This window comes from Leuciscus leuciscus, assembly GCF_965113295.1.
Source record: "Leuciscus leuciscus genome assembly, chromosome: 15".
Classification (NCBI taxonomy): Eukaryota; Metazoa; Chordata; class Actinopteri; order Cypriniformes; family Leuciscidae; genus Leuciscus; species Leuciscus leuciscus.
In genome coordinates, this window is record NC_138739.1 from 7760241 (window position 1) to 7775775 (window position 15535).

Consider the following 15535-nt stretch of genomic DNA (forward strand, 5'->3'; position numbering starts at 1 on the left):
GAGCCTCTAAACTAACGGGACATGGTGATGGGGAAAAAATGAGATGGCAGTAAAAAATATACTTCAGTTCTTCTGCATTCTAGATTAGATATTAGATACAAGATTAGATATTTGTTAATAATACCACGGTAAGCCTAACTATGTCCCTTAGGGGCTCCGTAGAATGCGTTTTTCATTTTCCGTGCCTTTCCGAATTCAGAATTATGCTCTACCCCACTGACTTCCATAGTGTAGAAAAAAATAATATGGAAGTCAATGGGGACCAGAAACTGTTTGGTTACCAGCATTCTTCAAAATATCTTCTTTTGTGTTCAACAGAAGAAAGAAACTCATAGAGGTTTAGAACAACTTGAGGGTGAGTAAATGATGACAGAATCATTTTTTTTGGGTGAACTATCACTTTAACGCTCAGGAACACATAAGGCGCTATTTATTGTGTAAAGTGAATGTCTGCTTAGAAAAAAATTATATTCTAACAATATTAATTGACTGAAATATCCCCATACTTAGCCTATTATATGTAATTTATTAATAAAATGCACAACATGCACGATTATTGTCTATATTAAAAAAAGACTAACATCAGACAAATATATGTAAATAACCAAATTTACTAAATTTTATTTAAAAAAATTACAATATTTTACATAAGAAATTGTACATATTATGTAAAAATAAATTAAATATAAATAATATATATAAAAAGGATTGCAATACATATAATAATATAACATTTTACAAGATAAACAACTAAATCTGCACACGTGGAATACAGATATTATGTATTTTTTTAAATGTTTTAAGTAAATACGCTAATTGTCTCATCCAGAATAAGCAGATATATGTCTTGCACATTAGCGCCACCTGTGGGTTCAGAGGGTTGAATCAAACTGGTTTCAAAGGCTCTGTTGTTCCAGTGTTTCGAGGATGTGGAAGTGCCTAAATAACAGATGCTCTATTCATCCTGAGATTCAGCATTCAGGACGAGAAGGAATATTACAGATATTCCTAAAGCATCCTTACTGGGCATTTCTGGATTTAAACCGCAGCTTTTAGAAACTACATGAGCTGAATTGAGTGTGAAAGTGTGTGTTTGTGAGCTGGAGAGTGTGTAGTTTTTCCCTCACAGTGAACAGAGGACTCTTGTGTTTCTCCCGGACCAACACCTGCATCAACACCTGCGTTCTGCTCTGTCTGGATGAAGAGCGGAGATAAGCAGTTCGCCGGGAATAACCTGATCCGTCTGTGAGTAAGAGTGGATTAATAATGAATCGTTATTATTTTAGTCTATCAAAGATTTGACCAATTCATATGCTTTGAATGGGATGCATTTATTGCACGAATTTCTGAAAAATAGTGTATTAGTGCTTTCAAACCACTACCATAAAGTTTCAAGTTACAATGTACTTTCTACTATTACAGTTTTTATGAATTTTTTTTAATGTATTTTTTTTTATTTGAAGTAATTTTTTGTGTGTTTTTGTCATTTTTAGCTGTTGTTGCTTTAAAAAAAAAAAAATCTACAAAAAATATGTCTAGAAAGTTTTTATTGATTTGTATGGTAACTCTCTACAATAAGGTGTCATATATTAAATCTTTGTTAATAATAGTTAATCAAAATACAGTCATTAATTGTTAGTTCCAGTGCATTAACTTACATTAACGAAAATAACTTTTGTTTAAAAAAATGTTATTAAATGTTGAAATGAACATTAACTAAGATTAATAAATGCTGTATACGTGCAGTTCATTATTAGTTCTTGTTAAATAAAGTAGTTAACTAATGAAACCTAATTATAAAGTGTCACCCTTTTTTTTCCGGTCATTTTATTTTCAGATATGCTATTGAGAAAAGTTGCATTGACAACTAGTTAAAATAAAATACAAAGTTAACGTTTATTTTATTGGAAGTAACAGAATAAAAAAAAAAATGTTTTTAGTAAAATCTTTGTTGTAGTTAACTATAATAACCCAGTTGTTTGTTTTGTTTTCTGTAACTAAATTTAGAATATAAATTCTTCAGACAAATGTTCAGACTAAAAAAAACCCTCGTAATTCAAAGAGACGATTCAAAGGTGTACAAAAGGGAATTATCTCCACATCAAAGTGAAGACCTGTTCAGCCAGGGATTAAAACAGGGATTAAAATGATTTTTCCCATTAATCCGTAGCACACTAAAATTCCTCTGGTGTGAATTGATGAAGCCAGTGTCACATGACACCCATATGATCGGCCTGCAACCTGAAAATATTTTCCTATGAAAAATAATCATGTTTAGATAAAAACGCATCAAAATAATTTGTGCCTGAACTCTTGAGGGAATGATTTGAGTGTGTTTTCCAGGTCTCTGGTTTCTTCAGCATGGGCAGCGTTGACTTCGGCCCGCTGATGGACATGATCGAGGCGAGAGACGAGTGGCTGGATGATGATTTTCCCGGGTATGTGTGCATCTTTTCTGTTTATGTAAATTCATAGGTTGCCACCACAGAATACATGAAGTTAGGGGTGTAACCATACCCTCATGTCACGATACTGAACTCCCGATACTGAACTCCCGATACTGAACTCCCGATACTGAACTCACGATACTGAACTCCCGATACTGAACTCACGATATTGAACTCACGATACTGAACTCACGATACTGAACTCACGATACTGAACTCACGATATTGAACTCCCGATACTGAACTCCCGATACTGAACTCACGATACTGAACTCACGATACTGAACTCACGATACTGAACTCCCGATACTGAACTCACGATACTGAACTCACGATACTGAACTCACGATATTGAACTCACGATACTGAACTCACGATACTGAACTCACGATACTGAACTCACGATATTGAACTCCCGATACTGAACTCACGATATTGAACTCACGATACTGAACTCACGATACTGAACTCACGATACTGAACTCACGATACTGAACTCACGATACTGAACTCACGATACTGAACTCACGATACTGAACTCACGATATTGAACTCCCGATACTGAACTCCCGATACTGAACTCACGATATTGAACTCACGATACTGAACTCCCGATACTGAACTCACGATATTGAACTCACGATACTGAACTCACGATACTGAACTCACGATACTGAACTCACGATACTGAACTCACGATACTGAACTCATGATACTGAACTCCCGATACTGAACTCACGATATTGAACTCCCGATACTGAACTCACGATATTGAACTCCCGATACTGAACTCCCGATACTGAACTCCCGATACTGAACTCCCGATACTGAACTCCCGATACTGAACTCACGATACTGAACTCCCGATACTGAACTCACGATATTGAACTCACGATATTGAACTCCCGATACTGAACTCCCGATACTGAACTCCCGATACTGAACTCCCGATACTGAACTCACGATACTGAACTCCCGATACTGAACTCACGATATTGAACTCACGATATTGAACTCCCGATACTGAACTCACGATACTGAACTCACGATACTGAACTCACGATACTGAACTCCCGATACTGAACTCCCGATACTGAACTCACGATACTGAACTCACGATACTGAACTCACGATATTGAACTCACGATACTGAACTCACGATACTGAACTCACGATACTGAACTCACGATACTGAACTCCCGATACTGAACTCACGATACTGAACTCACGATACTGAACTCCCGATACTGAACTCACGATATTGAACTCACGATACTGAACTCCCGATACTGAACTCACGATATTGAACTCACGATACTGAACTCACGATACTGAACTCACGATACTGAACTCACGATACTGAACTCATGATACTGAACTCACGATACTGAACTCCCGATACTGAACTCACGATATTGAACTCCCGATACTGAACTCACGATATTGAACTCACGATACTGAACTCATGATACTGAACTCATGATACGATATTATTGCGATACTCCAAGACACGTGATAAAAGGTTAACAAAAAAAATTTACTGTTGATTAAAAGGCTAAATTTGATATTCCATTGTGAGTGTAAATTAATAAGCTTGGATTTGGTGCTGGAAACCCAATGAACAGGAACATAAAGACACCAGAATAACAATAATCATGATTCTGAAGATGAAAATACAGAATTATTTTAGATGTGGATATGCTTGCACTCTTTCACTGGCTAGATATATTTAAAATAATGTACGCCACTTTTTACTGGTAACATAAAACAATATGGCATTTTCAGGATGAACAAATATTCCCCCATTGCCTTATTATACATTATATTCAACATTATATATAGTAGTTTAATGTAGTACTGACACTAAAACTCTGAAAACTTGAATTTTTCTCTTATTTTGATTGAAATATACACAATACATGTCAGAATTTTTGCAGAATGTTGCATTTTTGTATTGTGATATTGTGACATGATATTGTTACAGCCCTACATAAAGTAAATGTATAGCCTTTGTGGGATGCATGAAATTTGAAGCTGCTGAAGATGCATTTAATTGTTTTTATTAGTAAACTAGATTTTAAATAAAAAAAAAGATGTTGGCTTGAGAAAGCCTAAAAGCTTGAAGTAATAATCTAGATAGAAAGAAAAAGAGCTTGAAGTTCGAAGGCTATCCCAGATAGATACAGGCCTTAAAAAAAAAGGAAAAGAGCGTGGTTTCGTCAGCGAATCCTGAGCACAGACGGGAGCAGGTGCAGCTCTCTCCTTAAATGGGAACGAGCCGCGTCATGTGACTCAGCGAGATGCCAACAACACAAGACAGCATCACCAGGAAAATGGAGACAGGAGCAGCTCCAGCATGATGCTTCTGAAATATTAAACAGCGTTAAGACCATGAGATTTCACGCTAGCGTGGAGTAAGAACTCGCAGAATCAGAAAAGCCTCTTCATCTTGAGCAGCAGGTGAGCCAGAGCAGCTTTCATTGTGCAGTTTTGATTTTTTAAATCATACATTTGATCAAATACACGTTGATTGAAACAGTTGTGGATGGTGCATTATGGTTTTATCTCGAACAGCCTCTGTAAGAAATCTGATGACGCTCCGCAGGGAAGCTGTTGTTGTTATAAATAACATGGTGCCAAATTTAGTCTGTGATTCATACATTTATTTACATATGTTAGTATTGTGCATTTGTAAGGTATGTTTTGCTTTGTTGAAGTGGTCGCGCTGAGAACAGTCTTTGGATTTGTCGTTGTCGTCTGAAATGGGGAAACAATGACAACTGCGAGTTGAATAGTCTTTTAGCAGAGGAACAGCATCTGTGAACCCCAGCGGATCTCACAACCCCCTCTGTTTATCAGCTGCGTGTGCACCGACCCCCAGGGCCCATGCTGATCATTAGCATATCACAATCTGCTACCGTCTTAAAGGAACAGTTCACCTATTTAAAAAAAATGAAAATGAATGAAAAAATAACAAAAATAAATAAATTTTGTCATTTACTCACCCTCATGTTTTTTCAAATGTAGGGCTTTCTTTCCTACAAAAGTTTCGATTAAAAATCAGCTGGCGTTTTAAGTTAATTTAAATATTGACGAGTACCGTCTTAAAGAAACAGTTCACCTAAAAATTACAATTTTGTCATTTATCCACCCTCATGTTTTTTCATTTTAAGTGAATTGAAATATTGTCCTTTTCTAGGCCACTTCCTGCGGAGGGTGACATGGACTCTTCCTGCGCCCTGAGCGAGGGGAAAACTTGTAAGTGGTTTTGTTTCATACGCAAACGTTTAGTTTAAAGTGATGATTTGCATTTGCATAATGCTCAATCTGTCGTATTGATTGGCTCAGCTCCCCCAAACTCTCTCCTCATTGGTGGAGCCGGAGGGGGCGGAGCTCACCGGAAGCGGCGCACACTGGTGGCGCCGGATATGAACGTGTCTTTGGACCAGAGCGAAGGCTCCTTGCTCTCCGACGACTTCCTCGATACGCCCGATGATCTGGATATTAATGTGGATGATATCGAGACGCCCGATGATACTGACTCGCTCGAGTTTATAACCAACGGCAATGACCTGGAGTGGGAGGGTAAGGATACGCTGTTCTTCATGGCTTCAGGATAGAGAGATAGATAGATGGATATACAGATAGATAGATAGATAGATAAGTATATACTGAGATACTGATGTTCTCTCATTGGTCAGATGACACCCCCGTGGCCTCAGTCAAAGCTCCTCCTGCTGACAGTGACGCTGATGGAGAAGGTTTGGACGGGACGGGGGTCAACGGGCGTCTGTGGAGGACCGTCATCATCGGAGAACAGGAACATCGCATAGATATGCAGGTCATACGACCCTATCTGCGCGTCATATCGCACGGAGGTACGTGACGTCATGTTATCCGCGTCGTGGTTCATGCCGTTTATATAGCCGTCGCTGTGTCTTGAGCGAGTGTCTGTTTCTGTTTTTCTCAAGACACCAAACTCTGTTCTTGTGCGGATTAGCATATATATGTTGTATATAAATGAAGGTGACTTGACTTGAGTTGAATGCTCCTCTCTCTCTTCTTCAGGATACTATGGCGAGGGCTTGAACGCCATCATTGTGTTCACAGCATGTTATCTTCCCGACAGCAGCTGCCAGGATTACCATTACCTGATGGAAAATCTCTTTCTGTAAGACACAGCTAACCCAGACTCTACAATCCTGTTGTGTGTTTGTCTTGATTTGGCTTTGCTCTCCTCACCAAAGTCACTTAAAAGTAATGCTTTACAATATTATAATACCCCCAAAAAGTAACTAATTGCAATACTTAGTTACTTTTTATGATAAGTTACAATTACTTTTGCATTACTTTTTCTCACCTGGGCTGGGCTTGCATGTTTGTTTTTTTTAATAACAACAAAAAAAGTTCTATTTTTGGCAAATGTTAAGGCCCTTTCACACCAAAAGGGAAATGCATAAGCCTCAGGGAAATGCATGTTTACGGCTGTACAGTAGAGGGCGCCGCTCAAACAAACCTCTCTGATGTGCTGCCGTTCTGGATTAAAACAATAGGATACAGGAGAAGGAAGTTCAACACTCTTATTTATAAATCTAATCTAAAGTCATTTTTTTCTTATTAGTATGGTTGAATTAGATGATTGAAGGTCAGCAGCAAAGACAAGGGTTAATAAAGTGAGATTAAATAAAGTATATTTGTGTAATTTAATATAGTTAATTATAAAAGTTTTGCATAAAATTCTTGAGATTGCATATTACTGTTTTTATTAATTTTGAGGAATTCTGAATGTTTTCATGCAAGTGAGATGAGCATGTTCACATTTAGTCTAGAGATAAAATAACCATCATGTTTACACACACACACACCTCCTCACTTTATTTCTCTCAACTTGGGGACAGGAGAGCTGTCAGTCAATAAATGTGGAAAAGTAACTTCCGTTACTTATTTGAAAAAGTAACTTAGATATTTTGTTGTAAATTGAGAAAGTAATGCGTTACTTTACTAGTTACTTGTAAACAGGGGTGCCGCCAGAAATTCTGGGCCCTATGGAAACCAAAATTTCTGGGCCCCCTACATTTTTTACAGATAAAATTTAACCCAATAAACATGCCCTGTATACTTTAATACTTAGCACATTGCATAAGTTGCATACGAGGTGCAGACAATAAAGCTGACTCTGCATCTGTATAAGTCAAACACACACGTAATAACCAGATTATTTTGTTTTTCTTAATATAAAATATTAAAATATCTATTTTGTAAACTCCTTATAGCCAATGGTTACTACAGACACATGTTTTATTAAATTTTATATTATTTTTTTCTGGGGCATTTTATTCATATTAAGAACGTCAAGTTTGACAGCATCGATCGTAGCAGCAGCAGCACTGTCACTTCACAGAACACACGACACACACGGCAAACTGATTTTGTAATTTTTGAAGCGTGTAGATTACTTTTTGTTTTGTAAAGTTATCATCATGTGGCGAACACAGTAGATAAGACGTGTTTAGAGGCTTCAATCTTCGTGAAGTTTCGCGCTCAGGCTCACCTTGTTCGGCTGACTGTGCGTTCACACCGGACGCGAATAGCGCATCAAATTCGCGCCTGCCGCGTCTGACCACTTTGTGTTAATTCGCGCGTCAAGAGCGAAATTGACGCGCGTAAAAACAAAAGTTTGAAACGAAATTACTACGCGTCTTTGCATGGACTTTGAAATCACTCGCGCCTGACGCGCTATTCGCGTCCGGTGTGAACGCACCATGAGACGGGGACGGGGGACGTGGGGGAAGGAGGACGTGGGTGTGCAGCAGCCGCTGAATCTGTGTCTACGAGACATATAACCCGGAGACAGCAGAGATGTTATTATTTTTGGATGTAAATCATAATTCAGTAATTATTTTACTAAGCTAGCTAGATAAAAGCAGGTCATGTAGCAACAAAAATAAGTAACTCTGAAATACAGGAATAGGGCAAGCTACCTTTCTTTTTGAAAAACTGTGTGACATAGTGTCGACTTCGGCGTTCTCTGTCTTCTCTTTCCTTCTTTTCTTTCCGTTTTTGATGCCCTGACTTTTGATGTGACATGCCTGCGTGTGTCACTGTCTGTGCTGCATCACAGCAAGTGCAATAAGCAAGAGACGCTACACGAGCGATCGTAGCTCGGACAGCGCAGGTGGAATGAACCATTGTGAGGGGGAGGGGTGTGACTGAAATAGTAAATACATTATTTGTTTTTTAAATATTAAATCTATGGTCAAAACGTACAAAATACACATTTAGTGCATGAGGGGCCCTAGCACATTTAATGTATGTATAAAAAAGAGAAAAGAACTAAGAAAAGAAAAAGGGGGTCTGCTCTTCTGGGCCCTAAATCAGCCTGGGCCCTTAGAATCGTCCTAACCTTCCACCCCTTTATGGCGCCCTTGCTTGTAAATGTAATCTGATTAGGTAACTCAGGTTACTTGTAATGAGTGTCCTGAACACTGGTCCTCAGGTATGTGGTGAGCAGTCTGGAGATGCTGGTCGCGGAGGATTACCTGATCATCTACATGAACGGAGGAACACCACGGAGTAAGATGCCCGGGATCAGCTGGCTGAAGAAGTGCTATCAGATGATCGACAGAAGGTACGGAAACAGTGATCGCTTTAGTGCAAATAGAGCGATAGATTCAAATAGATTCATGTTAATTTCATCTAAATCTATTTATCTGTCTGTCTATCTATCTATCTATCAGACTGAGGAAAAACCTAAAGTCTCTGATTATCACTCATCCTTCCTGGTTTATCCGGACAGTCCTCGCAATTTCCAAACCCTTCATCAGGTAAACATGGTTAACAACGCATGAATATAAAGTTCACTAAAGGTTCAGACATGCTCATAAATGATATCATTTGCTCCACAGTGTGAAGTTCATGAACAAGATCCGTTACGTGCACAGCCTGGAAGAGCTGGAAAAGATTGTTCCTATGGATCATATTCAGATCCCAGAGTGCATCTTACAGTAAGGAGATTTCAAACAAATATATACCCTCTTCTAACTCAAACCCATAACCTGATACCAAATTTACGAGGTCAATTTGTCAATTTTTGCAGATTTGAAGAGGAAAGAATCAATGCTAGGAAAGAGAGGTAATCACCAAAATCCTCAAAATTGGTTTATTTGGCTCTTGTTAGTTAAACCGGAAGAGGAGACTCCCATTTGCTGCGTCCCAATTCACCTTCTTATACCACACCCTAAAAGTATGTACTGTTTTTGTGAAGAAAAAGTACATATTTTGAGTGTGTATCAGAAGAGTAGGCAAACTGTCACTGTTTAAACTGAACTGTCAATCATATTATCACAGTTAAAATCCTCCACATTCAATTTTCTATAATTTCCTACCGTATCGGAGAGAAATACCGAAGCACGTTGATCTGCAGTCGCGGGTCTTTCATGCGGAGACTCCCCTCATATTAATGCAGAATGATGCATTTAAAAGTTAATAATGACCAAATGTATCTTTACAAAAGTTCATAATGCTGTTTCAGATGGAATATAATGTGAATAACTTTGAATAAATAAATTTTCATCAGGTTAGATACTGATTATTAATTACTTAAACACCTTTATCTAAACTTTATCTACTTAACCGTAAGACTCACACGTTCGCCATGTTTGTAGTTTTTTAAAACACTTTTTACTCCTGTTTGTAGTTCTAATCGAAACCTTGTCCAGCGTGCAATGGGTTGTGGGAAATATTAGCCGTTGATGTGTGCGCGGATCTCAGATTTCAACTGGATAAAGTAGACCATCCGGGTATCTTTGCAATACTCATTTCAACACTCTACGAATTTAAACATTAATTCTAATTTTGAATAGTATGCGAATTGGGACGCAGCAATTGTGACTGGATAATAGAATAAGTTACCCAGAATGCACTTTTCTTTGTAGAATGGAGCAGGAACAGAAAGAACAACAGCATCAAGAACAGCAACAGAAGACAACCAATCCAGAGAGGTGAGCAAACATGCATAACACGTCATTATTCCGTGATTGGTTCATATAACGGCACATTAAAATACTCAAACCACTTTCTGTCTCCAGGACAACAACGACTGAAGAGCCTGGACTCTGAGCGGGAATGTTCTTGTTGCTGATCTTGGACCATTTATCATATTCCCAAATTATTCACATACATATTAGACGACGCAAAACTAGTTTCAGATCAGCAACAAAGCAGAAACTTGAATTGTAAGTACGCAGGTGAGAAGACAAGCTGCTCTCGCTTTCGTCTGCAAAGGCACAATAAAATAAAATAAAAAGCATCTCGAAATCCACCAACCAATGGAACGACGCACAGAGAAACGTTGCTGTTTTCGGTATCAGGATGTACCATCATGCATTGTAGCCTCTTTGCAGTTAACGCTTTTTTAAATAGGCCGTTCCCTGCTTTCTGAGACTGTCATGTGACCTGCCTTTAATCGACGGATGTGTCCGCTCAGGATTTGATTGGTGGTGCATGTGCTTCTCTGTGTGTATGCGCTCAAATCGAATGTAACTTTATTCCATTTCGCCAGTTCTGTTTGCCTGGAATCCTTCCTTGGATGTTTTTTGACCGTTTTAACCCCTTGTTTTAATGAGCAGCTTTTGTAAATGATAAGTGCCAGTCATCTCTGAAAACATTTTGACATTAATGTATTCAGCAGTATTTTTATGTTGCCTTATGTTTGCTATGAAAAATTAAACATTCTGCTACGTGTACGCGAACAATATTGATTTGTTTTTTGTCTATCTTTGTATCTGAATCACTGATCATGTGTTCTGAACGCTAATGTATAAATGTACAATTTTGACTTTACAGGGTAAAAACATTTCTTGCTTAAATTTAAAACAAAGGCGGGATATTACCTCTCAACTTATCCTATCAAACAAATCAACTTCCTGACTTCTACAAAGATTGCATCTAATCACAAGATAGTTATTTTCGTATTTCCATGATGTGACAGACTATTTATATATGTGTATGTGACTATTATATCAGCAGTCTTTACGATGGAGTGACCAGTCACACTCTTAGACCTAAATAAAAAATGACCCTCACTACTGTCATTTGGAAATGGGAAACATTACCTTTATTAACCATAATCTTTGACATAAGCTGATCTTTCACACCTGGATTTAGTAGTTCTAGTCAATAACATTCAAGTGCATATGAATTTTTTATTTTGATTATAAAAGACATGTGATGTATCATTAACTGTACCCACACACAATGCAAGTGATTTTGCCCTTCAGTTATTCTGACCCCTCACCTAAATATTTGAGAGTCCATTGAGGATATCCATAAACTGTCAGCATTTTGTGATAACATAAAACAGATAGACCTAAATTAGTTTTAAGTGACACTATCCTTGTCATATGATTTATAATATTGTATTGTGTGGCATTTAACTGTGAACTTTCCTTAAACTGTTGTTAATTTTAATGTATGTTTAAAAAAATGTGTTCTACAGTCCTATAAAGATAACCAGCTAAAATGATTCAAAGGACTGTTGACAGTACAGTTTGTTCTTGCTGATTTAGAAAAACAATATTTAAAAACTGTTTGCTCATTTGTTCTAATCAAACAAAAATTGTATGAAATTCGTGGGAATTTATAGGCTGAATCTGTTATATGAATGTTCTCTCTGAGTGATCCGCGATTGGTTTCCTAGCACTTTAGCCACGCCCCTTTCTATGACGCAAGACTTTGGTTATATGCCCACGTGCAACTTAGCTCCCCATTACTCACCAGTCAGTCACTACGGAGACAAGATTGAAAATTTACCTACAAGCAGGACTTTTTAAGCTAACCTTAAATTTTAAGGCGTTTTGCGGAGTTTAAATTGTAAAACTCAAACCAGATCGGATACAATGAAGTACATCATTGGAATAGGAGGGTAAGTGACTTTTTTTTAGAGTTATATTATGAACAACTAGTTGTAATAGTTACAGTCCAGCCAGCCATGTGGCTTTTAATATTTTTCAGTTAATATAATATATTATACAAGATAATAATTTCTTATATTATTGCCGTCTTTTATTCTCACTCGTGACGTGTTGGATGCGTGCTTTCACAGGATCGCGAGCTTTGAAACGTTTGTTTATGTTTTGAGCGGGAGATTTAAAATTGTGAGCGCGCCGAAGTTTATGAATGTTTTATAACGGCTATTCGCGCCTTAATATATCTATTCATTTATTATTCTTGTATTGTTGTTGTGAATGTGTGTGAAGTAAATTAACAGTATTTTAATTAATTTTCTTTTTGAGGTTTCCTTTTTAATGTTGTTTGTGATTTGTAATGTGTTTGTGCCCACCATTTGCTTTAAAACAAAGGACGAAATATTTAAGTAACAGTGTCTTTAAAGACACTGAAAGTTACTTAAGTTTTTTATTTTGATTGATTTATGTTTTTAATTTTTAAGCGTATAAAATAATTTAAGAGATATTAAACATGAATTGTGTGTATTGAACACGCGGGTAAACAACAATGGTATCTTTTTTTGTTGTTATAAACCAACTGAGGAAACCATCCCGCCAATTTTATATGATTAAACTGTTAACATGCACCATTAAATTAAAGATTATTATACTTTAAAAACAAGTTTAATCGTTTTGCTTTTTGACTTTATTTTTTAACTCTGTATTGTTATTTTTAACACTTCTTTTGTTATTTACTCATTTTTAGTGTGACCAATGGTGGTAAAACCACCCTGACGGACAGGTTAATCAAAGCCATACCAAACTGTTGTGTGGTTCACCAGGATGACTTTTTCAAGGTGAGTTCATCTAAATATAGGCTTAATATTGCTATTTAATATTTCTGGTTAGTTTTCTGTCAGCTTTCTAAAAGTTACAGATAAGGACTAAGAGCCCTTGTAGTGTATAATTTTTATTATTCAACAGTAGATTTTAAATTGTAATATTTAATTTGCTGTGCCATTTTAATTGTAGCTTAATGTTCTTGTCTGTTAGTAGTACTGCATACATGACTTAAATAAGAAGTAACGCTAACTTTTAATATAATCTATCCTTAAATGACACTTTACATTTGATTTTCCTCTAATTAATTGATAAAACTTTAATTTGGTTACTTGTATAAGGCTGCGATAAGAGGATCAGTGTAAATGGCATGTAAGAACTCAAAAGTGCTGATCCCAGATCAGTTTCCTCCCATCTATCAAGTTCTATTCATCAGGTCATGATGGCCAAGAACTGATTCTAGATCAGCAGTCTGGCTGTGTAATATACGTGACGGCATTTGCTGCAGTGTTTTACTGGTCACTGTTATTTCAGCCGCCGGATCAGATAGCAGTCGGAGCGGATGGCTTTAAACAGTGGGATGGTAAGAATCTATCGTAGGAGAGAATAACTCATTCTACGCATTGCCTCCCATAACAAAGATTTTAAAATGTCCCTCCCAACCCATTTTCATTCTCTCCAGTGTGGCTTTGCTAAATTAAAATTCAACGTTTGTGCTAGCGCTAAAATACTTTGTTCTGCTTTTGTAGTGATCACATCTTTGGATATGGAGGCCATGGTGAATACCATCAAGGGCTGGGAGGAGAACCCAGTTAAATTCGCCCGATCACACGGCATCCAGTTGACCCCGGCCGCAGAAATGGACGACCCCGAGAGCCAAGTGCACATTCTCATCGTAGAAGGATTTCTACTGTACAACTACAAGTGAGTCACACAACGTTATGGCGGCCTGAACTGCATGAATTGAAAAGATTAGATTCTTGGGACATTTGGTTACATATGCTCAGTGCATGTAAGGAGACATTAGGGTACACGACGTACACGTCAGTCATGTGACTCCCTGCGGGGGTGTAGATAAGGAGACTGAGCTATTGGCGTGGAACTGGCATGTGCTGATTTCTAAACCAGCTGTGTAAAAGTACAGTAATCAGTAAATGACTTCGTTCGCAGTTACATTGACGGTGTTCACTTTAAAGGTGTGATCTTTTTATCTTGACGTTGATCTTTTTCTCCCTTAACAGGCCTTTGCTGGACGTCTTTGACAAGTCTTATTACATAAGCATCCCGTACGAGGAGTGCAAGAGTCGGAGAAGGTGTGATATAATTGTATACAAACTCAGAATTTAGCTAAATATGAGCAGCTTAAATAAATATATGTATTATTTATTTCAGTACAAGGCAGTACACCGTTCCTGACCCTCCTGGACTGTTTGATGGTCACGTGTGGCCCATGTACCTCAAACACAGATATGACATGGAGAACTGCGGTCTGCCAATTGGTATGATATAGGTTCTTTACATTGAGTTTGAACAAAAACACAATATTTTGGATAAATATTAATTTTGTCTCACGTCTACTTCAACAGAATACTTGGATGGCTTGAAAACAAAAGACGAAATGTACAACCAGGTGTACGAAGACATCCACAATACACTTCTGAACCGCTTATAGGTGAGATGGCCAATCCAGGTGATGTGAGGTGGAATTATTAATTGCCTAAGTTTATGTGCCATAATAAAGGAACTTGTCTTGTTTTTGTCTTTCAGCAGGAGCAGACTGCCGCCCATCATCTGTACTATATTGTATATACGAATCTAAATTGAATTGTCCTGTTTTTTTTAAACCCGCAATTGTTGTAAATAGTTTGACTGGAATGTAACTTAAATACTTGTGGAGGAACTTTTTTGCATTACATCTTTAAGGAATGTTGTTGGTTTCGGAGCATTTTTACGACTACATGAGCTCAGTATCGGTGCATCCCTAATTACCTCTTTAAGGACTGTCTCCATATTCTTAAGTTTTTTTTTATTTAAGTTTTTTAATAGTTTTTGTGACTTTCAAAGCACTCCCTGGTGACTTCATTCTTGAAATGGTGTTTACCACATAAAAATTTACTTCCAAAGCTTGATCGTACATGTGAACCAATAAACATTGTGCTTTGACTTTTATATTTACATTTGTCAAGTCTTTCCATTTTACACCCACAATGACCATGTGTTGTCATTCTCTTATTTTGCTGTATAATGTCAATTCTACTTTGTTTAATTATACATTTTTAATTTGGGTACTTAAACTTTTCTTAC

General features: G+C 37.4%; 2 protein-coding genes and 1 long non-coding RNA gene across 4 annotated transcripts in view; all 3 read left to right on the top strand.

Annotated features, from left to right (window-relative positions):
• Positions 1-15535, top strand: part of LOC309476538 — a 60368-nt gene that overhangs the window by 16880 nt on the left and 27953 nt on the right. The window lies entirely within an intron of this gene.
• On the top strand, positions 1009-11200 carry atcaya (ATCAY kinesin light chain interacting caytaxin a). Of its 2 annotated transcripts, XM_082139277.1 has the most exons (12): positions 1009-1245; positions 2344-2438; positions 5647-5705; positions 5796-6032; positions 6149-6325; positions 6516-6618; positions 8944-9075; positions 9185-9271; positions 9353-9451; positions 9544-9579; positions 10382-10447; positions 10535-11200. In XM_082139277.1, exons 2-12 carry the CDS (start codon positions 2362-2364, stop codon positions 10563-10565), a joined length of 1104 nt encoding a protein of 367 aa, XP_081995403.1. In that variant the 5' UTR covers positions 1009-1245; positions 2344-2361; the 3' UTR covers positions 10566-11200. The 2 variants fall into 2 exon arrangements, with proteins under 2 accessions (XP_081995403.1, XP_081995404.1); XM_082139278.1 differs by lacking the exons at positions 1009-1245; positions 2344-2438 and adding an exon at positions 4761-4907.
• mibp (muscle-specific beta 1 integrin binding protein) lies at positions 12216-15400 on the top strand. Its single transcript, XM_082139550.1, has 8 exons — positions 12216-12369; positions 13158-13248; positions 13766-13814; positions 13981-14155; positions 14473-14544; positions 14624-14730; positions 14818-14903; positions 14999-15400. The coding sequence occupies exons 1-7, from the start codon at positions 12344-12346 to the stop codon at positions 14901-14903; spliced, it is 606 nt and encodes a 201-aa protein (XP_081995676.1). The 5' UTR covers positions 12216-12343; the 3' UTR covers positions 14999-15400.

Coding starts and splice junctions, on each gene's coding strand:
- mibp (XM_082139550.1), top strand. CDS start 12,344: ATGAAGTACATCATTGGAATAGGAGG. Junction 12,370..13,157: donor TACATCATTGGAATAGGAGG/GTAAGTGACTTT, acceptor ACTCATTTTTAG/TGTGACCAATGGTGGTAAAA. Junction 14,545..14,623: donor GAGTGCAAGAGTCGGAGAAG/GTGTGATATAAT, acceptor TATTTATTTCAG/TACAAGGCAGTACACCGTTC.
- atcaya (XM_082139277.1), top strand. CDS start 2,362: ATGGGCAGCGTTGACTTCGGCCCGCTGATGGACATGATCGAGGCGAGA. Junction 9,452..9,543: donor ATCCCAGAGTGCATCTTACA/GTAAGGAGATTT, acceptor CAATTTTTGCAG/ATTTGAAGAGGAAAGAATCA. Junction 10,448..10,534: donor AAGACAACCAATCCAGAGAG/GTGAGCAAACAT, acceptor TTCTGTCTCCAG/GACAACAACGACTGAAGAGC.